We start from the raw sequence: 23,049 nt of genomic DNA, 5'->3' as shown, positions 1-23,049 counted from the left end.
AGCCATCTGAAGGAGTAAACGTTGACAGTATTCCATGAAGGAAACTGGAGCATGCTAGCCAGAAACTGGATGGGCTGGGGATCCTGTTGTGGCAGCATGCACTCTCACAGGACCCAACATGCTTCTGGCACACCTCACTGAGTGTTAATGCAAATTTAAGATTTCCAGTAAAGCGCAAGTCCTGGCTTTGGCTAGTTTCTTTAAGGAACTTTGTGGCCTCAAGGACAAGGCAGCAAATCCTCTCAATCTATGCTCTTCAGGCCTTTGGAAGCACAGCTGTTCCCCCAGAGAGGTGGAGGACCAAAATGAGGTTGATTTAATTCACCAGCACAGCAAAGGTGACAATGTATACATTGTGTGTTCAGGGCAAACTGAAGCCATATAGGTAAAAATAATTTGGAGTAGCATTCCCTCTAATTTTTCCCACTCACGTGCGGAATGAGTTTTGTTACGTGCACCAATATGGAGGTGATGTGTGACAAATCACCTCCATATCGGTGCACATAACAAAATTAATGGGGGGTGTGTGGCACGAGGGGAATCCCTGCAGCCCTTTCCCCTCCGGCAGCGCACAAAGCTCCAAGGGAGGGACCCCCCTCTCCCCTCCAGCAACAGTGAGCGAGCAAGCTCCTGGAGCCAGGGGAGAGGCCTGTGGCAGCCCTGCACTCCCCAACTTGCTCCCCTCCCCAGTCCCCGCCCACACCCTACCTTTCTCCTCTCCAGGCCCCTGCTGCACGGCCCTTTACAGCCTGCTGCGTGGCCATGCAGCTTAGAGGGAACTTAGATCTGGAGTAGCTTCAAAAGAAGGGACCTCTTCAATGCTAGATGGCATGGGCTCACTCAGACGATATTACCATTCCTGAATCAATTTTGGCCAGAAAGAGGCAGAACAGGATTGCAGTAACTCAGATGCAATCCCTGGGGGTTTGACCAAAGTGCCATATCAGTCAGCCCTCTTCTTCCCATACTGCGGCTGACTAACCTTAACCCAGCTGCCTGCACAGAAATGGAATAGCCAGGCTCCATTCCAAGGACTGTCAACTAATATGAAGGACTACTGGACTGTACTTGCACTTCCATGGACCAGCTGTACCAGAGGGCAGATGGAGCATTACAGTCTGCACTGCTAAACTGTATGAACAAGGTAACCAAATTTACACCTTCCTGAAGAATTATGACCCAAGCTGCCATTAAACAGAAACTGTATCCATTAAGACAGTGGTTCTCAACCCTCGGTATTGGATGTGGCCCACATAACATATCGTGGGCCGTACACATGGTCCATAATGGTAACTAGGTTGAGAACCACTGAGTTAAGACCTTTACTGCACCCATGACCTCAGTGTGAATGAGAACAGCAGTACATCTAAAAGGCCAAACCAAAGAAGCAATGCTTCATGTGACACTGCTGAGGTGCAATAAGGGCTTTTAATCTAGCATGGCAAGCAGTCTCTCTTGGAAATGTTCTACACCAGAAGCATGACACCCTAGTGTAGGCATTAACAGGTGCCTCCAAGGTACACAAGCTGTTTTACAAACATCCTGAAGAAAACTTTAGGACATTACTGTTTGTTTCCCTGTAATGGAAAGGAGAGTTTACCTTAAGTTGTCCCACAACCATACTGAGTATACAGCTATCAGGCGTGGGTTGGTGGTCTTGTGATGTGATGCTGTGCTGTATTTTTTGAAAAGGAAGGCTCTACGAGAAGGAAAAGAAAAGGGTGAGCAGATAGGAAGTGTTCCCCTCCTTAGAATATATTATACAATACACATTTCATGTAGGAAATCAGTTAAGTGCCGTGGCATAAGAAGCTGAACTAGTTTGAAAATAGACACAAGTTTACATTCTCAGTGCCACAGAAAGATGCAGGTGGTCAGCAGAAAAACACAGGTGCTCAGCTGAAGACTTTCTACTAAAGAACAAAATTAATTTTACAGATAAACAAATACTCCATAAGCCCCATCTCAAAGCGCAAGTCAGATTTAGCAGCTACCCTTTTAATGAAAAATGCCTTCCCTCTGGCGTGACAAGTTGGACTTGTTCCTTCCAGCCCTGTGAAATGCTGCAAGAAATCTTCACCAGAGAGGCCCTTATGATTATGTTATTGTAGGTTCTCATCTCAGAGTTCTCATTCTCTTCTCCCTTTCTTTCCTTTCTGTACTCTATGTTCTAGCATCTTCACTCCTCTTATCTGTCCTCCTGAGTTATTTCAGACACATGGATATGACAGCAAGCTAAATTCAGCGAGGTTGACCACAATCAGCTAACCCATTTTTAAAGGCACTGAACCCTGTCTCCACCAGCTGCTAAGCGGTGCTTAAAAAGCCCTCCCCTTTTTTCTTAATCTAACTAGACAACGCCTTATGTTCACGTTATAAATGAAGTGAAGCTCTGTTCAATATGAACTTTCATGCTCGTCAGAGCTGCATTTGAAACAAAAGCTGCGCTAATATCGCTGAGGCAGGTGGCATGCAATTTGAGATACAAGACCCACAGCCCTGCCAGTAAAGACCACAAACTTTTACTTTCTCATCAGTATAGTGGCTGCCAGCAGAGGGCTCAGAAATGTCAAGTTTAGTCAAATGTACCTGTAGGGAGAGCGTCTTGGTTTCTACATGGGAGGAAATGCTTCCCTTATACTTTGGGAACTGGTGCTTTCTTTTAATATAGTCTGGTTCAGTAAGCACCTCACATGTGAACAGCTGATGAGCACTGGATTTAAGAGAAAAGTTGGGCATGACAATTATATTGTTGGTCTGCAGAAGGGAATAGTCTGTCTATAGCTAATGCAGCAGGTTTATTAAGTTCAGCATCATACACAGAACATCTCTGAGGGCACAACAAAAAGCAGCATTTAGTAGCAGGCCAGTGAATGCCCATGTTGGTGGCAGTGAATCTGTGCACCCAACGCGTGGCAGACACTCTAGGGAGCAGATGTTTGCCATGTTGGTGATAATGTGGCTGCCTGACATCAAGTGCCATGGCTAAGTTAGGCAGGACATTCATTCAAATCCCCTTGCCCATTCTCCTCTGAGCCTCACTTTCTGATTCAGCCTGGGGAAATGTATCACTGAGATTTTAGCAGAACCCTGCTTGCTTTGCAATGCCCCATAGCTCCTCAGCTGGCCACAGACCTAGTGGCTGCTAAGAAAATTTGCAGGAGGTGGACTGAAGGGGTTTCACTGTAAGATGCCATCTGAGTTTATTTTGGTTGCTGCTCCCCTTATATGCATTGCTGTCTTTTTAGCACAAGCGATCCTACGTGTGGTTATGTGCTTTTCACTTACAAGAATAAAGATTTTAAATCCAAAAAAACTTCCTTCAGAAATGCAAGAGAAGAATCATATAAGATTATTCTGTGAGTTACAGCAATAGACAAGGATTCAGGAGATCTTCATTCAGTTCTTAGCTCCGCCAGACTTCCTGTGACACCTGGGCAAGTCCCTTAATCTCTGTGCCTGGGGCTATGGCGTCACGGTCTTGTTTAGAGTTAGCCATCTCCGTGTAAAAAAACCCAACACTCCTTTTTTGCAATGAAGATACAGCCTTCAGTCCTGAGCTGTAAAATGGGGATAACACTACTACTCTTCTCCCATCCTGTTTTTATTTAAACTGCAAACTATTTGTAGCAGGCACTGTCTCTCACTGTGCATCTACCACTGGGGCCCTGATCCTGGGAGGCACCTCTAGGAGCTACAGATAAAAGAGGCACAATTAATAATAAAGGTTTTGCAGACCACGTTAGGTCCTAATGACACCTGTGCTACCCTGCTGCCTTTAGTGGATTTGCACAAGTGTAACGGATTGGAACTAAGTAAACAATTCAGTTGATGCACAAGAAATACAGATCAGGTCCCTCTCAGCTGTGCTGGCTCTGCAGGGCTAACAGCAGCATTCACAAAAAAAACTGAGCATAGAGTTAAGGTGCTCAGCACTATCCTGCACTCCTCAGGCCCTTTCAGAACACAGGAGTTTAATTCCCAAAACTCAAAATGCTGGAAAACCAGGATAAGGAATTACGGTGACACTTTGCATAGAACACAGACACAGTATTAACCATCCCCTTCCCTAGTGAGTCCTTCCAGGGAGATCACAGTATCTGGCATATCCCTCAGACTCTGCCAACCAGCAGCAAGTGCTCCCTGAAGTACAGTGAGAGGCTGCTGGCCTGTATGAATAGCAGGGCTGACTGGGAGCTGAGCAGGGCAAAGAGAAAGTGGCAGGGAGAAATAGGGTACTGGTCTGTTCCCAGGTCCTAGAGACATCTCTGCATGGGACAGAGTTAAGGCTGTTTGGGGATATGTTTCTACTCTATATAGAATCTTATCCTGCCCTCATCACCAGAGTGTCTGAGTGCCTTCCAGCAGTGGGAGAGAACTGTATGCTTAGCTCCTCTGGGAGTTTGTTTCACATTCTTGCACTGGCCCTAAAGAAAGCTCCATCTCCTGCACAAACAAGCTTTTCACTTCTGTGTGGGACATGCCCACTTAACTCAAAATTTCCTGAGAGTCTCCCCCACTTGTGTTTTTCCCCATACTGCTAGCCTTCTCATAAAGGGAACTTTAATTCCCAGAACTGGAATGGTGGCACACCAGGATATGTGGAGTTAAACTCTTGAGGGACACACCCCAGTGATTTTTGGTGGACACTGCCTATATTGTTTTAGGCTGGGTCCAGGGGAATCAGCCAAGGAAGGATCTGTGCTCACAGCTGTTGAAATCTCAGATCAGCACCACTTTCCGTAACTCACCTGCTAAATGGTGTGTTGAGGGGGGCGGGAGGAGAGGTTAAATCACTGAGCCTCTGATTCCCTGAGCTCTGCCTTGAGAAGTCAGAGCCCAACTTCCCCCTCTCCCTCACTGAATCAGGCAGAGAAACTCCCCTGCAATGATGCTCAGAAGAATCCTGAGGCAGGTAGTCTCTCTACATTTTCATACGCAAGAAAGGTTAGTCAACGGGCCCAGGTTTTAAATGCCAGTTGTCTGAGTGTCTGATGATCACAGTCACTTGTCTGTCCTAAATTTTTTAGCTTGCCTGGGGATGCCTCCTAGATTGGTCTTCCCGCTCCTATCTGGGGAGCCATCCTGCCTTTCCTTTCCAGTCGGGGACAAGGGAACACCAGGTAAACAGAGGCAGTTTTGTTTTGAATTGTAGAGTTCAAACAGTATAGGCTAGAACTGACATGAATACTTCCCAAATTGAAATTTAGTGTTTGAACAACACTCATCAGCATGGCCACATTCAATTTAACATGAATCCAAGAGAGAACTCTAGAGCCACCTGTAGCAGGCTGAACACCTGCTCCAGCCCTGAAGGGGTTGGAAAAGCCCTGCAGAGGGCTGGGGCTGTGGAAGGGAGCAAAACCCTGGCTGACTGGGGGAAGTGGCTGCAGCTGGGGCCACGCCCCAAACTGAGCAACTGGGCCTTATAAGGCTGCCAGGGCAGCTGGAAGCTCAGCAGTCTCACTCTGACTGGAGAGAGACACAGGCCTGGATGCTGGGGAACTCACTTGGGGACCTAGAATGAGGCGGGGCTGGGAAGCCCCAGGCCAGCAACTGCCCAGGCTGCAGGGCCTGGTCCTAGGCCCACAGAGGTACTGGGCTTGCAGAGGGGCAACCTAAGGGTGGGTAAAGGAAGCCAGCCCAAACCCCTTGTTGCCTGTGATGATTGGCTGGTAGACTGCAGTCCTCCCCAAGGCACGGGGGCTAGACGGTGACTGGCAGTAGCCACGACTGAGGCAACGTAAGGATAGGGGTTCCCCTGGGTGGGGAGACTCAGAGAGAGTGGGGTACTGCCAAGGGGGCAGCACCCAAGACAAGGGCTCCGGGAGGGACACAAGGGCCAATGACAGGCAGGACACCTGGCCTGGAGAGGGCACTCCGACTGGTGAGCCAATTCCCAAGACAACAAGAAGGAGGCGCCGCAGGGGTGAGTCCACTCCCTTATACACCCTTTGAAAAGTGGCATGTCTATGAAAGCACTGCTGCGGGTCTACCAGGGTCTGTTGAGCTATCATACAGCAAAGCCATCTAAGGTGAGAAATTTGGGCTGGAGGTGGAATTGTCAGCTCTGATAGCTGCTGAAGTTCACCTTGTTTTTCAAGAGACCAGCTTTTCTAGAGCAACCCACAGCAATAAAACAAAAAACCCCCACTCAAATCCCAGACATCGGAAAACCTCCTCAAGCTTCCGCTGCTCAGAACAGAATCACCCTACGAAGCCTGGATTCTCATGGATGCAGACACATGCTAGGTCCTGTTCAGATAAGCTCTTGGGGAGAAGGGATTTTTAATCCAGGAACTCCTAAAGCTTGAAACTGGGCTGCCTTCCCCATCTCTATTTCCTGTACATTCAAGTACAAATATCCTTCATATGTGCTTCCAACTCCATTGTAGGAGGTTAACAACCAAAGACTATTTCTTGAAGAAATGTCTTCCTTTCTAGAGGATCAGGCTGCAGAGTCTTCTGGAGAGTTGTAGAGTAAAGAGTCCCACAATAGCAGGACTGTGCAGCACAATCTCTAGAGGAACAGGAGTTTGGGCACTTGTAGGCCTTGTACGTGCTAAATTAACTGCATGAGCCACCTTGCAAAACAGAAGTTAAGAGATTATGGGGAGAATTAACAGCCCACTCTCTGTATTAAAAAATTGGGATTTTTAGGATTTCAAAGCTCAATTTTCTGGAGTAAATGAACTCCAGAAACTGACAAAACTGGGAGATTGTCTGCAGACTTTAGAGATGTACTAGGGAACTTGGTTTTCACTTGACAAGAGAATTACATGTTATGTATTAGCAGCAGCATGTACTTTCATGCCAAACATGGATGTTTAGCATTGATTCTGCATCCCTGCAGGCGCTTGATTCACTAGAAGCCAGCGGTGTCTCCAAGGGACAGCAGAGTGTCTCTAGAGTTGTGTGCTGCAAAGGACACTGGAAATCCAAGTCCCATAAAAGCAATATTTGAACACAGAGTCATCACCTCTGAGTAAGCAACAGAACTAGCAGAATCTTGTCCCATTAATAATGTCCCAGCCAGCCCAAGAAGCGAATATGTCAATGCTGTGAGTCTCAACTAGTGGACTGCACAGTGTGTTTTCTAATAACTTGCATCAGAGGAAGAGCCAAGGAAAGAATACATTCAGTGAGGTGAATACCCCATACAGCCCATTGAGAGGGAATCCTGTGACAGAAGAGAAATTTGAACCTGACTTACGCAAAAGCTCAGAAGTGGAAAGGTTTCCCTACACAGAGTGCTAGGGAACATGTTCTAAAGTTCCTAAGTGACTCAGGAGCCTAAGACCCATTTTCAAAGTTTAGGTTCTCAGTCACTTCTGCACGTGATTTAGACACTTTTTGAAAATGTTACCTTCCCTATGAGAAGCAAAACAACTTAGATCTTTAGAGCGGTTTCCCAAAACATTTTGTTTAGAAAAAAACATTGCATGGACTTACGGAGAGTTTTTCAACTATAGCTGTTTTGCCCTGGCATTGCTGCCCTTCCCAGGTAAGGCATGATGCATCAATCTGAAACAAGCAAAACAAATTTGGTCACAGCCTGCTTGGGAAAGTAAATAAACTAATTCTCTTCAATAACGCCAGCAAGGGCAGACTTACCAATGCTGTGCATGCACACAGATTTATCAGAGCTCAAACTGGCTACACTCAGCTTCCCTAGGAAAAGTGAGGCATGTAACTGTTTGCATGGTTCTCTACGGAGCAATGAATTATGTTATGTCAATTACACACTTGCACTGCCTCCTGTAGCTAGCTCGATGGATTGCCAGTACTGTTAATAAAGGTAGGAGTCACTACTGGCTGCCAAGGGTACAAGGTAAGGAAATTAGTTACCTAAAGGGAGAGGGGAAAAAACAAATGCAGACGAAGCAATACAAGTAGTAATTGGTTTTTCCTGGTGGTCTGTGGGATTGGGTAATGATGACACTTCATAATCAGAATATATCAGTCAAAAAAGCTGCTTCAGTTGTGTCAGAGCAGGTGGTGTTTTTTTCTGGAAACTAAAGGAGGACAGGAAGAGAAGTAAAGCACATCAGACACACCCGGAACAGATAGCATAAATTCTTCATGCTCGCCAACAAATCTGGTACAATTACTTACAGAAATTTAGAGATTAGAAATAGATAAGTCTTTCAGGGCCCCCAGTTCATTTCAGGAAAAGGCAGAAAGCTTTCTAGAGAACCATTCTAAAACTTCATCCAGTCTGGCTTTCAAGTGATTCAGACAGCTTCCATTTCTGAGCCCTTCTAGGCTGTAAGAGACAAGAAGTCTGCCCTATCTGTTGTCCACTAAAGCTGCTTACTATGAGCACCAGAACAAACGGCCACTAGATGTTGGTTCTGACTGCATCCCCCAAAACTATCTCCTGTCAGACCAAGGCGATGGCTACACTAGGAGCTTACAGTGGCACAGCTGAGCTCCTGTAAGCTCTCTAGTGTAGTCACTCTTAGCCAACAGGAGAGAGCTCTTCCATCGACTTAATTAATCGACCTCCAATGAGCGACGATAGCTATGTCGGCAGCAGAAGCTCTTCCTCTGACATGGCACTGTCCACACCAGCACTTAGGTCAGTGTAATTACATAGCTCCAAGGGTGGCTTATTCACAACCGGGTGACATAAGTTGTACCAACATAAATAGTAGTGTAGGCATAGCCCAATAAACTGGATTCTTTAACGCATGAGCATTAAAAACCACATGATCTTCCTTTAATAAAATCAATCAATCTTGATTTAACTGAGCTTTACGAAGCCAAAACCTAATTGGAAAATTTGCACTATTGCAATTTTTATGTTTATAATCAAAGCAGTTTTCAGTGTCATTAATGGTAGGATTTCTTATCTGAAGACCACAAGAAACTGGGACATTAAAACTATATTTATTCAAAACTTCTTATAAATCCATAATGGTACAATATCAGTGTATCTACAAAAAGCTTGCAATTTTAACACAGAAAAATTATTTAGCACTTCAAAACAAAGTTCAAATTTGTGAAAGCTTTCTGTGAACACACACACACACACACACACTTACTTTTATCATTATTAATTTCATAATGCAACATTTTAAACAAAATTACAATCCAGGATCCAAAATCATAATTTAGTTACCTGAGAGTCCCATTATTCAAACTGATGAAGGTGCTTTTAAGGCTTTCAGAATTTAAATGCTCAATAAGGAAAGTCAGCTTTGAAGACCTATCTGTTCTCCAGCAAATATCTGATTGCACTAAGCTGAGTGATGAAAACAGATAATTCAACATCAGAAGAAGAAACTGGAGCTGTTAACAGTTGCAACTCTTCTTTCAATGTCGTCTTTCTTTGTTTTCAGCCAGGTTCTTTACTCGAGATTTCCATCTCTGAACAGCTGTTACATTTTTCAGTATTTCACTGGAGAAAGTAACTTTCTGAAATAAAGACAACAGTAGCCTGCTACAGCAGATACTGTCAGCAGAAACCCATTAAGTGCTAATTGCCCTGCTGTGAGTGGAAACTGGCACATGCAGGTATCAATCATATTTTACGAAGTGACATGGCATTAATGCTTTCAGAACATGCACCACAATTGTAGTCAGTAAATTTATTTAATCTTCAGGACTTCAACAGTTTCAGCAACTGAACATGAATTCCTCTACAGAACTGAGGGATACTGCTATGGACATCCACATCTAAAGCAATGCCTCAGCACCCCTCTTCACACCAGTATTTGTCACCTTCTGGCAAAGAGTCAACATCCTGTCTATACTGTTAGCAGATTTTCATTAACTGGCCTTTGAAGAAGAACTCCACCTTACTTCAGGAGGCATGACAAACAAAGTGCTCAGTCAGTATGATCTGATATTCTTTCCTTCAAAAAGTCTTTTGACAGTAAATTTAGCATATGTGCAGATCAACCATGTTATTGGCAGAGATTTCCTCATCTTAGCATATTGGCTGTCGTAAGACTAGTCAGATGGCATTTGTATCCATGCAGACCTTTTGACTATCACTAGCAGCTAAAGTCAGATACTCAGGTGAATGTGAATGAGCTGAGATATCAATGCTTGTCATACAAGTAAACAACTTGCGCTTCATCTATAATCATAATTCATAATCAGTTCCTTATAAACATTCTACGACTCCATCTGAAAAGGATCTGGGGATGATAGTGGAGAACAAACTGAATATAGTCAACCATGTGATGCAACTGCAAAAAAGGCTAATATTCTGGGGTGTCTTACTAGAAATGTCATATGTAAGACATGGGAGGTAATTGCCCTGCTCTACTCAGCACTGGTGGGGCCTTAACTGGAATAGTGTGTCCAATTCTGAGTACCATGCTTTAGGAAAGATGTGGATAAACTGGACAGAGTCCAGAGGAGAGCAACAAAAATGATAAGATCACCTGACCTATGAGGAGAGGTTAAAAAAACGGGGCCTGTTTAGTCTTGAAAAAAGAAGATTGAGGGAGGACCTGATAACAGTCTTCACCTATGTTAAGAGCTGTTATAAAGAGGACTGATCAATTGTTCTCCATCTTCCCTGAATTTAGGTTAGATACGAGGAAAAAAATTCTACCCAAAAGGTTGAGCTACGGAATAGACTTCCAAGGAAGGTTTTGGAATCCCCATCCCTGGAGGTTTTTAAGAACAGGTTGGACAAACACCTGTCAGAGATGGTCTATGTTTACTTGTTTCAGAGTGGCAGCCGTGTTAGTCTGTATCCGCAAAAAGAACAGGAGTAGTTGCGGCACCTTAGAGACTAACAAATCTATTTCAGCATGAGCTTTCGTGAGCTACAGCCCACTTCTTCAGATGCACAGAATGGAATACACAGACAGGAGATATTTATACATACAGAGAACATGGTCCTGCCTCAGTGCAGGGAGCTGGACTTGACATTCTCTCAATGTCCCTTTCAGCATCACATTTCTACGATTCTGTTTGGACACTGACATTCTCCATTTCTAAAACCTCAGTCTTCTCTTCAAACACTTCATGCAGGAGACATCCAGTCACTGCAAGCCCTGGTGGAGCAGCATTTCAACCTTTCTGACTTGTGACTGTTCAGTACATCCGAAGATGGGACTGCTTACAAGCACAGCACCAGCTATTACCTTGTCAGTTTTGTGTTCTAGTTTATGGTATTCTCAAAACAAAAGATGAGAAAGATGGCTTGGGGGTGGTCTTTTTCGGTGCCGATGAACATTAAGTGTGAAACCTAACAGAAAACTCGGTGTAAAGTCAAATTCTACAGAAACTAGTACAGAATAGCCACTTCAGTTGTTTAAGACTAAAATAAGAAAGTAACTTAAGTAAAGGTAAATTAAAAAGATGTATTTTTTTTTTGAAGATAATGATTTTATCTAACCTGCTGTACTCTGCACAGTACACTACACCACCTTGTTGCTCCCAAGCTGTTTATTCTAGTGGTTCATAAATAAGTTAGTGAAACACTTGTCCTTTCCCTTCAGTGTCATAATCACTATAACAAACTGCTTTCATATAACTAAGATCGGCAATATCCATTGGTACTTCAAACATGCCCTGTACCTTGTTGAGCTGCCACTTTGGACTAATTCAGTCAGGACCAAGCAGCTCACACTGGCCCCAGAGGGCTTATGCTCAAACAAGCCTATTTTTTTTTATTGTTCTTTCAAAATATGGTCAACACCACACTAGCCACCCAGCTGTCCGGGTGATAAAGTGATCACCTGTTAAGTGCTTCAAAGGATCACCTGTACATCCATCGTACCCTGCCTCCATCAAGTTACTATAGTTTAGGCTTGAAATTAGACAAAAGTTTCTAATAAGCAGAGGAGTGAAGTTCTGGAACAGCCTTCCAAGGGGAACAGTGGAGGCAAAAAACCTAACTGGCTTCAAGACTGAGCTTGATAAGTTTATGGAGGGGATGGTATGATAAACCTGCCTACAACGGCATGTAGCCGATCTGTGACTGTTCGCACCAAATATCTCCAATGGCTGGTGATGGGACACTAGATGTGAAGAGCTTTTGAGTTACTACAGAGAATTTTTCCCCAAGTGTCTGGCTGCTGGGTCTTGTCCAAATGCTCAGGGTCTAACTGATTGCCATATTTAGAGTCAGGAAGGAATTTTCCTTTGGGTCAGATCAGCAGAGAGCCTGGAGTTTTTTCACCTTTCTCTGCAGCATGGGTCATGGGTCACTTTCAGGTTTAAACTAGTGTAAATAGTGGATTCTCTGTAACTTGAAGTCCATAAATCATAATCTGAGGACATCAGTAACTCAAGCAGAGGTTATGGGTCTATTATAGGAGTGGGTGGGCGAGGTTCTGTGGCCTGCAATGTGCAGGAGGTCAGATTAGATGATCATGATGGTCCCTTCTGGCCTTAAAGTCTATAGCACACACATTAAAAAAAAATTCTTCACTGAACTTCTGTACAAACACACAGACACACAAAATGAGCCGAGTGGCTCTGCTGTGTATGAACCAGACCTCAAGCAGACTAGAAGCAAAATGAAATCCATTTCTAGCCACAGATTCCTGATGCCCTTTGAGAGTCAGCATAGAGCTCAGATGATTCAGAATACCATCTTCTTCATTTTGGTTCAGTCTACTTCTTTTAAACACCTGTTGCTTTAAGTGGTCACAGGACAGACTGACTCAGATGCCTTTCTGGTCTTTGCTTCATTTCTGGAGAAAGGAATGAGTCTGGCTTTTTTGGCATGGTCTGAGGGCTCTGGGTATTTCCTGATGTAAAAGCTGGCTAACCCCCCTTAATAGATTACAAGCGGCCAGTAGGGTGGGGGTGAGTACTGCTCATGAACACAGTAGCCTAAATTTTTGTACTCTCTCTTCTCCTCTGCCTCAAAGCACGAAGATCCTGCTCCAAACCAGTCAGTACTACCCAGATAAAGGGAACATGAAATTTTACACTTACCAATCAAGTATTAACACGCAAGGGTCTTTGTCTGAATGTGTATAAAAGGTTTGTAAAATTTGTGTAAGACAGAGTCTTTTGTACCAAGGTACAGGCTCTCCTTTTTCTGCAGAATAAAGCATTTTTCCTTATCCCTGTCAGGCTGTTAATTGGCTCTCAGCTAAGCAAACCCAATATTTCGGTGACACTGAGAAACAGGTATTTGGGCTTGATTCTTCTCTTGTCAGAGGACACGTGAGAAGGGCTTGTCATAGCAGTGCATGCCCTGGCTGTGCAGAGCTGGTGGAGGAGCGGTTGAGCAATCCTCTAAGTGCTGAGCCCAGTTCAGGAGATCTCAGGAAGACAAACTATTGGCTACTGAAGATTCTGGCTGTCCTTGCTTGTGGAAAAAGGACCAAGTGTAAATGTTTGGCTATTAAGGGCCCATGTCCTGTAGGGATCTATAAGGAAGATGTAACTGCTGAAAAAGCTCTGCCTAAGGGTCCCTTGTGAACATATATAGAAGGCTGACTTACCCATTCTGGGTCACTACAGGAGAAGTTTTGGTAGGGGGTCCCTGCAGATAGTGGATTTGGTAGCTGAAGTAGAGGCCAGAGGAGCACAGCAAGAAGCAATGGTAGCTGGGACAGACTGCTGAACTCTCGCACATCCTCTGGATAAAATAGATGCACCTTCTGTGGTGCTGCTATACAGAGGACGCAGGAGCTGATGCCTGCATTGTGAAGGGCATGGGGCAGGCACTGATCATGGAGGAAGTGGTGCCCTCAAAATCCTACCAGTGCCACCTCCATTGGGCCTGCTCTGAAATAGCCACTCTGGCCTGCTTGCAGAAGGAAGTTGCAACCTGGGTCCTCTTGCTGGATGAAGGGGCTTCCACCAATGCACACTTGAAGGGGGAGCAGAATGTACACGTCCTAGTCTCGCTGTCTTTGTTACTTCAGTAGTTTTCTCCACCCCGCTAACGCTTTGGCTGAGGAGTGGTTATGGTGGAGATGGGAGCTGGACAGCTCCTGAGGGATTTAATCTGGGGACTCCCACAAAATAATTTGGAGCAAGTTAGGAGTAAAGTTTTCAATTCTTGTGTTCTGAGGAGAAATACATCATAAAGTCTGAGAACCACATGCTGCAGCTACCAGGCACAGCTGGAACTTACCAAGCTCCATCTGACTGCCAGGTCTAAGCCTGCTTCCTATGCACCCAGTAAAAGGAAAGCCCACAGTGGGAATGGAAAGCCTGGCTGTGAGGTACAACAATTTCCCTATGCCACTGTTCACCACCTGGTGTACAGGGAGCTTTCCTGGCACCAGCCTATAGGCAACGGGAGTCACAGAAGTAGACTGAGTAGAGAGTTGCTAGACCTCAGACATGGCTCCACTCTGTGCTCGAATGGAGAATGAACATGGATAGGCTGTTCAGGCACAATTAGGGCCCTACCAAATTCATGGCCATGAAAATTGCATCATGTACCGTGAAATCTGGTCTCCCCCTACATGAAATCTGGCTCATGTGCTTTTATCTACACTGTACAGATTTCACAGGGGAGACCAGCGTTTCTCAAATTGGGGGTCCTGACCCAAAAGGGAGTTGCAGGGAGGTTGCAAGGTTATTTTAGGGGGATTGCAGTACTGCCACCATTACTTCTGCGCTGCTGCCTTCAGAGCTCAGCGGCCGGAGAGTGGTGGTTTGCTGACTGAGGGCCCAGCTCAGCAACGCCCCACCAGAATCAGTGCAGGAGTAAGGGTGGCCATACCATTCCATGTCATCCTTACTTCTGTGCTGCTGCTGGAGACTGCTCTGCCTTCAGAGCTGGGCTCCCAGCTAGTAGCCCTGCTCTCCAGCTCTGAAAGCAGTGCTGCCACCAGCAGCAGCACAGAAGTAAGGGTAGCATACTGCAAACTCCGACCACACCCACACTATAACCTTGCAATCCCACCACAATTCCTTTTTGGGCCCCCTACAATTACAACACGGTGAAATTTTAGATTTAAATACCTGAAATAATGAAATTTACAATTTAAAAAATCATATGACCATGAAATTGACCAAAATGGACCGTGAACTCGGTAGGGCCCTTGGCATAATGCTGGCTGTGGCACAGTCTTGAGATCATGGAGTGCACACTTACCTTTCCCATAACAAAAACAGCTGCTGTCCTTCTCCCAGCATATTCTCAGGTTTATACATTCTGACCCTGATATCCCCAGTTCAGCTCCATCTTTGAGTTCCCAAACTTACCTAATTCAGTTTACTCCACTAACTAGCAAAACAAAGCAAGCAGGTTGCTTTTACAGAGAGGTTTCATCATGGGACAACCTATGGTGCCGTTACAACCTACCACCAGGTGGAGCTATTATGAGCGCAGCTGCCACAAATCAGGCAGACAATGCTAAGAAGAGCAGCTAGAAGTGAGAGGGGCAGGGAATAAGGACTCCAGGAAGTGTGACTGAGATGACTAACATTTTGGATTTGGGGGGAAAAACCATCAGCTTTTCCAGTGCAAGGGTTTAAGATGAACATTAATGAAATCTGATAAGGTTATGAGAACCCTCCTCTCACAGAAGAGAGGCAGATTTAAGAAGCGGTAGAGGGCCCTCACCCCCCTTCATTAGGTACTTACATACAGGGATCCTAACTGGGTCCTGTCTGTATCAAATATATGGTAGTAATGTTGAACAAAACTGGATCCAATCTGCTCCCAAATAGGCTTGTCTCCCATTCTGAATCCTCCGCCAGAGCCAGTGACTGTAAAGAAAAAAAAAAAAATCAGAACAGTTCATAGATTCCAAGGCCGAATGGACCATTGTGATCATCTAGTCCAGGGGTAGGCAAGCTATGGCATGGGTGCCGAAAGTGGCACACGAGCTGGTTTTCAGTGGCACTCACACTGCCCGGGTCCTGGCCACCAGTCCGGGGGGCTCTGCATTTTAGTTTAATTTTAAATGAAGCTTCTTAAACATTTTTAAAACCTTATTTACTTTACATACAACAATAGCTTAGTTATATATTATAGACTTTTATAGAAAGAGACCTTCTAAAAATGGTAAAATGTATGACTGGCACACAAAACCTTAAATTGGAGTGAATAAATGAAGACTCAGCACATCACTTCTGAAAGGTTGCCGACCCCTGATCTAGTCTGACCTCCTGTAGAGCACAGGCCAGAGAACTACCCAGCAGATCTTTTAGAAAACATCCCATCTTGATTTAAGAGTGGTCAGTGCTGGAGAATCCACCACGACCCTTGGCAAAGTGTGTCAATGGTTAATTACTTGCACCATTAAAAAGGTACACCTTATTTCCAGTCTGCATTTGTCTAGCTTCAACTTCCAGCCATTGGGGCATGTATGTTTGTTATAGCTTTCTCTCCTACACTGAAGTGCCCATTATTAAATATTTGTTACCCATGTAGATACCTAAAGACTGTAGTCAAGTTGCCCCTTCTGACACGAAAGAGCAGCCAAACGCTGTGTTAATATGTAAATCAGAGTTAAATCAGTCTTAGTGACTACAGCCTTACAGGGAACAGCCAGCCAAGAACATAACTCTCACAAGGCTTTTAGACCACCAGATCTCTGCTGCTGCAATACAGCAGGCGTCTACAGCATGGATCTCAAACTTAAATAACACATCCCCCTTGCTGCCTCTGACCCCGACCCCATTCCACCCCTTCCATTAGGGTGCGGCACGGGGCTCAGGGCAGGGAGTTCAGGAAGGGTGCAGGATGCGGCAGGGGGCTCAGGGGAGGGAGCTGGGGTGCAGGGTGCAGCAGGTGGCTCAGGGCAGTGAGTGCAGGAAGGGTGCGGGATGTGGCAGGGGGCTCAGGGCACGGAGTTGGGGTGCAGGAGGGGTGCGGGGTGCAGCAGGGGGCTCACGGCAGTGAGTGCAGGAAGGGAGCGGGATGTGGCAGGGGGCTCAGGGCAGGGAGCTGGGGTGCAGGAGGGGTGCAGGGTGCAGCAGATGGCTCAGGGCAATGAGTGCAGGAAGGGTGCGCCAGGGGGCTCAGGGCAGGGAGTTGGGGTGCAGGAGGGGTTCAGGGTGCGAGCTCCAGCCCAGCACCACTTACCCAGAGCGGCTCCGGGGTGACAGCAGCATGCACCGGGACCAGGGCAGGCTCCCTGCCTGCCTGCCCTGGCCCCACATCGCTCTGTTCCAGGAAGCAGCTGGAACAGTGTCCCTGCAGCCCCTGGGGGAGGGGGAGAAGGAGGGGGAGGGTCTCAGGATTCCATGCGTCCGCCACTCCTCCAGGTATCTCCCACGAAGCTCCCACTGGCCCCAGTTTCCTGTTCCTGGCCAATGGAAGCTGCGGGGGGGGGGGGTGTGCCTGGAAGGAGGCAATGCAGGAGCCCTCTGCCTCCTCCTCCCCACTCCCCTGACCGAAGGGACATGCTGCCAGCTGCTTTGGCGTGGGGCTTGCAGCACCACAGGGGGCAATTCCGCGGGTAGGCAGAGGGATGGGGCAGGGGGCGCGCAGGGAGCTTGGTGGGCCACACGCAAGAGCCCCACGGTGGCGTGTTTGAGACCCCTGGTCTACAGCATGACTGCAGATGTCACACACAGCTGCATTTAGGGAGCTTCTGCACTTCTCTGGCACAGTGGCAATGGAGAATGGAGCCTTTGATTGTGCCAATAAAGCTGCCTCTGCCACTTGGTAATGGCCATTATACATAGCTCACTGGGGAATAAATTGCTTCCTCTGGCGTCCCAAAGAGCAAAGCTACAGTCACCCTCTCTGTAGATACACCTCTATCAATAACCACAAGGCGGAGATCCCCAGTATTTCAGGGCAGCTGTTTTCTACATTAAATATCTCCTTTGGGCCAGTCAATACCACCACTTCCCATTCAACTAGGCAAACCAGCCCTCAGTGGAGTCTGGTCTGCTCTTGCTGTACCAGCTTTGGGCCAATCTGAACTCTGTTATAGCGTGCACAACTGAATGAGAGGAAGGAGGGCAGCAATTATGCACTGGGGCCCAGCACCAAAGCTCACTATTAAAAAATAGGGAGGAGAAACCTGAAGTTACAGCCATGACCTAGAAGTACTGGTAAGGATACCAGCAGGCGGTAGTCACTGCCTTATAGTTAGTATAACAGGGGAACTCTATTTTCCCCAGAAATTACCCCATCCGGTGCAGACTCAGGATGGATTAGGGCTCATATCCCCTGGCATACAGTATGGAGACTTATTAGTCAAAGGTGGGAGCAGAAACTTTTTTTTTTTTGCGCCAGTTACAGAATCAATGAGTCTGCCATCTTGTTTTGGCAAGTTACAAACTGAGCATTAAGCTCAAGTGTACCTTCCAGATCTGTGAATAGAATGACAAAGGCTAGCCCCTGGAGCAGCTTCTTGTGATGCCCACATACCTAGCCTTGATCACTGATCCTGGGTTCTCCATGCGTTAGCAAGTATAAGAAAAACTAGAATCCACAAAAGCAGCACCACTATGTTTGAGATCTCAACAGGGAGAGGTAGGCTCAGATAATTGCCTGTGAAAGGATTGGCAGAACATTCTTTGGCTGTTCTAATGGAGGTAAACTTAAGAAAATGTTGCAGGGCACTAAGGAATAGATAACCCATCTGCCCTTACATGAGAGAGTAGTCTCAGAGCTGACATTTTCTGGCAATGAGCTGAAGGGGTAAAAGACTCATTTTAATCAGGAATTAAGGTAACTGTAGATAGACTCATAGATTTTAAGGTCAGAAGGGACCATTATGATCATCTAGTCTGACCTCCTGCACAATGCAGGCCACAGAATCTCACCCACCCACTCCTGTAACAAACCCCTAACCTATGTCTGAGTTACTCAAGTCCTCAAATCATGGTTTAAAGACCTCAAGGTGCAAAGAATCCTCCAGCAAGTGACTCGTGCCCCATGCTGCAGAGGAAGGCGAAAAACCTCCAGGGCCTCTGCCAATCTGCTCTGGAGGAAAATTCCTTCTCTACCCAAATATAGTGATCAGCTAAACCCTGAGCATGTGGGTAAGACTCACCAGTCAGCACCCAGGAAAGAATTCTCTGTAATAACTCAGATCCCACCCCAACATCCCATCACAGACCATTTTGGCCATGGCTACACTCACACTTTACAGCGCTGCAACTTTCGCGCTCAGGGGTATGAAAAAACACCCGAGCGCTGCAAGATACAGCGCTGTAAAGCGTCAGTGTAATCAGGGCGGCAGCGCAGGGAGCGCAGCTCCCAGCGCTGCACGCTACACTCGTAAGGGATGTGGTTTACATGCAGAACTGGGAGAGCTCTCTCCCAGGGCTGCCGCTCCGACTACACTCACACTTCAAAGCGCTGCCGTGGCAGCGCTCCCGCAGCGCTGCTGGGGCAGCGCTTTGAAATTCCAAATGTAGCCATACCCTTTCTTTCTCGGTCTAAATGGATGAAAAAAGTTTGTGGGTCCCGGCATGGAGGATAATTCTTAAATACTGCAAGGGTGTAGTGGTAGGATGTTATGTTTGTATTTTGTATAATTTAGAATGAAGGATAAAGAATGATAATGTAGCATGTATTAAATGTACTGGTGTATGATTTGATCATATTCTGCCAGCCACCTTTTTTGAATAGTAGAAAGGAATGGCCTAATGAGCCATTTGATAAAGATGCATTAGCTGGGAATTTGTGTCTGGGCTAATTGTAAGGCAGTAAGATGTTTTAAGGTTATTTCTTTGTTGTAGGTTTAGCCTTTTAAAATAAGTAAAAGAATGCAAGGATTGTTCTCTTGTGCACTGCAACTTGATTGTTCTGTTTAAAACGTTCAAAGAAACATCAAATTGCAATGCACAAGAAAACAAGTTCATCACCCTGAAGACACCAAGACATAAGATGTGAACTCCTTAGTCAGACTTTGTATAAGGCCCAGATGAGTCTTCTATCCTTCTTACAAGTCTCATTCATCATTAGTCCCCAAAAGGAAAAAAATAAGACTTTCTGAAAATGTGTTAAGTTGCTTTGTTGGGTCTTGGCAATAGGCACATGTCCCATACTCTATGAATGTGTTGTTCTGATAAGTCATCTGAAAAGAGGAGAATGCAACTTCCTCATCTGATATAATGACAAATCACTGCACGCTAAGAATGAAGAGTTCTCTCCAATCTTCTCTTTTCTAGCACCTCCTTGTTCCTGGTGGGGGGGAAGGGAGAGTGTCCCTTGTTAATTTTGCCTACCTCAAAGGATCAACATAGATTACCTTGAAATTTTTATCTTCAGGACAGTAACTTTTATGGTACAAAAATCTCTGAAATAATACAACTCTTTTCCTACTCGCCAGTGGGTCTTTACTCTCTACTTGGACAGCATCAGATATAGGCAAGGAGGCGCTAGAATCACTGTACAACCTAAATGCCCAATATCAATTCTTTAACAGGTCTACTGTGGTAGCACCTAAAAGCTGATCACACTGTGGCTCCATTGTGGATGGTGCTTTACAAATATGCACGGCACAGTCTGAACTCCAGGCCTGGGTTCAAACCTGAACTCAACATCTGGGCCCAGATATACAAATACTGCCCCAGCTGGAGTGCCTAGTGAACTCTTATGTCTACAAGTTACCAGGCTAAACTCACTCAAGCAAGAGTTCTGAATATTCCCTAGGTGTGAGTTTTACGGGGTCTCAGTGGCACAGCATGAGAACCTTTCACATCGACAATCCTGTTCAAATCTGCATCCAAATGACCAGCCTTGTGTTTTCCAAAATACTCAGTGAACATTCACCCACATTATGAAACTCCTACACAATTCAGTGTGGCTACCCAAATCTGCCCAGAGGTCCAGAACTGGAAAAGAAGGAATCACTGCAGGGCAGCATTAAGGTGAACTAAGAACCTTATGCAGGAAGTTTGCTCAGAAGCTGTCTGCTTCCTCACATTACTGCCAGCAAGAGCCAGATGTAACAGCACCTCTGTCAAACACAAAGAACTCACATTAACGACCTTCATCTTCTTTAAGGCTTCTTCCCCCCACGGCAGCCAGAAATCCCCACCAATGCTGCCGTTTCATTCTGGGCCAGCGCATCACTATTGATCATTAATACTCTGATGGACACTGCTGACAACTAGAAAGATCCCCTAGTTTAGCGACTAGAGAGTTTAAGAGAAAACTGCAGGGTAGGAGAATCCAATTGCAGAGATGTGTATGCCTCTAAAAATGGAGGTACTACATACAACAAAACAATAAAACAGGAAGCAGACATTTTGGCAGTCGTTACGTAGCTCTGGGTGTACATTAAGGGCAGCAAGCTCAGCTGTAGTAGGCAAATTCCAGTATCTAGTTAGCCACTGATCAGCGTTCACACCTTCCACCTAGTCTTCAGAAGCAAATGCTGTTCTTAATTTGCCAAGTGAAGACTGTTTTCAATATATATCCTTAGACCTAAACAGTGGTTCAAATCCAACTTTTTTTTGTAGAGTGAACCACATCCTAGAGATGGTCTCAAAGCCAACTATCCTTCCATTTGCAATCATACCGCATCCTTGTGGGAACTACACCAATTGCTTGCATACAAGAGTCACATTAGGAAAATCTAGATGCATTTTTCATCTGTCTTTAGTCCAGTAAGGTCTTGTCTACACACAATTGTATCAGTTTAACTACAACAGGTTTAAAAACCAATTTAGCTAAGTTAGTGCAAGATTTCTGCATGGATACCTATACTAAATTGAACCTGGCACAGAATGATTTAAATTAAATTATTGTATGCAGTGTACTGTAGCTGTGTCTGTCCCAGGACACTAGAGAGACAAGGTGGGTGAGGTAATCTCTTTTATTGGACCAACTTCTGTTGGTCAGAGACACAAGCTTCTGAGCTACATAGAGCTCTTCCTTAAGTCTGGGAAAAGTACTCTGAGTAGTACAGCTAAATACAAGATCAGATAGTTTAGCGTTCAAGTTTAACGCTGTTTGGTGAAGGCAGTTTTAAAATATGATAAGGTGTATATCCCGGAATTCCTCCTCAGAGGACATACTGTGGTTTCAGAGTATCTGGCTGTAGATAACAGCTGTCTTGGTGTGTTGGGGTGGTTACTGAATCTAAGAAAGTAGGTGTAGTGATCTGTGGGGTTTTTGTATATAGTTGTCTGTAGAGTTCCATTGTCAAAGCTGATTGTGGTGTCCAGGAAGTTGATGCCAATGTGGGAATGTTCCAGAGAAAATTCTGTTATCTAGGGGCCAGGCACTCAGATGCCACAGAATGTGCTCCAAGAAGAAAGTCTGGGATATACACTTTAACACACTTAAAACCTCCTTCACCAAACAAGGACACTCTACCAGAGAAGTAGATTGCATCATAGAATGGGTCACCCAAATACCCTGAAAGCTTCTGCTTCAGTACAGAAATAAAGCTCCCTCTGACCATACACCCCTAGTTGTCACCTACCACTCCACACTAGAACTTATCGGGGTATCATCAAACTACAACCCATGCTTGATGGTGACCCCATCCTGAAAGTAGTTTTTCTGAAACCCCTCTTCTGGCTTTCAAACAACCCCCCAATCTCTTTAAGATCATCATTAAAAGCAAGCTTCTCACAGACCTGGACAGACCAACTCAAAGCAGCACCAGACCCTGCCAGAACAACAGATGCAAAACCTGCAGACATCTCTCTACTTCTACAATGATCAACACCCCACACAACACACCTTTCAAGATCCATGGGTCTTACATGTGCTCATCACAACGTGGGGAAATACCTTACCCAGAGCATTAAATGCCCCAACAACAACTATGCAGGTGAAATCAGACAGACAATCACTATGCTTTTGAATGAACTCATAAAGGAAAATGATAAAAGACAAACACACCCTATCACTCTTGGCTGTGAACTTTTCACAAAGTGATCACTCTATATCTGACCTATCAGTAAAGCCCTGCGGGAATACAAAATTTGTATGCACATCCGAGCCACAACATGGTCAATGGATATCTGCATCTGTGGATGCGGATAGCTGCAGATTTGCGGGGCTTTACTGCTCAGTCCTCAGCCTCAAAGGCAACCTCCACAACACTTTCAAAAGATGAACTTCACTAAACACTAAAAATCATGGTCTTAGTAAAGACACTGGATTTATGGTTTATTACAACAACCTGCAATCCATTAGCCCCCTCTTTTTGTCGTATGACTGCAGGGGCATTGACA

General features: G+C 45.4%; 1 protein-coding gene across 3 annotated transcripts in view; it reads right to left on the bottom strand.

Annotated features, from left to right (window-relative positions):
* The window catches only part of NUTF2 (nuclear transport factor 2), a 57,474-nt gene that overhangs the window by 9,555 nt on the left and 24,870 nt on the right, over window positions 1–23,049 (bottom strand). For all 3 annotated transcript variants that reach the window (XM_030581682.1, XM_030581681.1, XM_030581683.1), the window contains exons 2-4: window positions 15,530–15,654; window positions 7,453–7,524; window positions 1,601–1,699 (exon numbers count right to left, since the gene is read on the bottom strand). In XM_030581682.1, the coding sequence (XP_030437542.1) occupies window positions 1,601–1,699; window positions 7,453–7,524; window positions 15,530–15,628 (270 nt within the window). In that variant the 5' untranslated portion in view covers window positions 15,629–15,654. The remainder of the gene's footprint in view (window positions 1–1,600; window positions 1,700–7,452; window positions 7,525–15,529; window positions 15,655–23,049) is intronic.

Source organism: Gopherus evgoodei, chromosome 12, assembly GCF_007399415.2.
Source record: "Gopherus evgoodei ecotype Sinaloan lineage chromosome 12, rGopEvg1_v1.p, whole genome shotgun sequence".
Classification (NCBI taxonomy): domain Eukaryota; kingdom Metazoa; phylum Chordata; order Testudines; family Testudinidae; genus Gopherus; species Gopherus evgoodei.
Note: the sequence above shows the minus strand (reverse complement) of the source record. Positions and strands in the feature narration are given on the sequence as shown.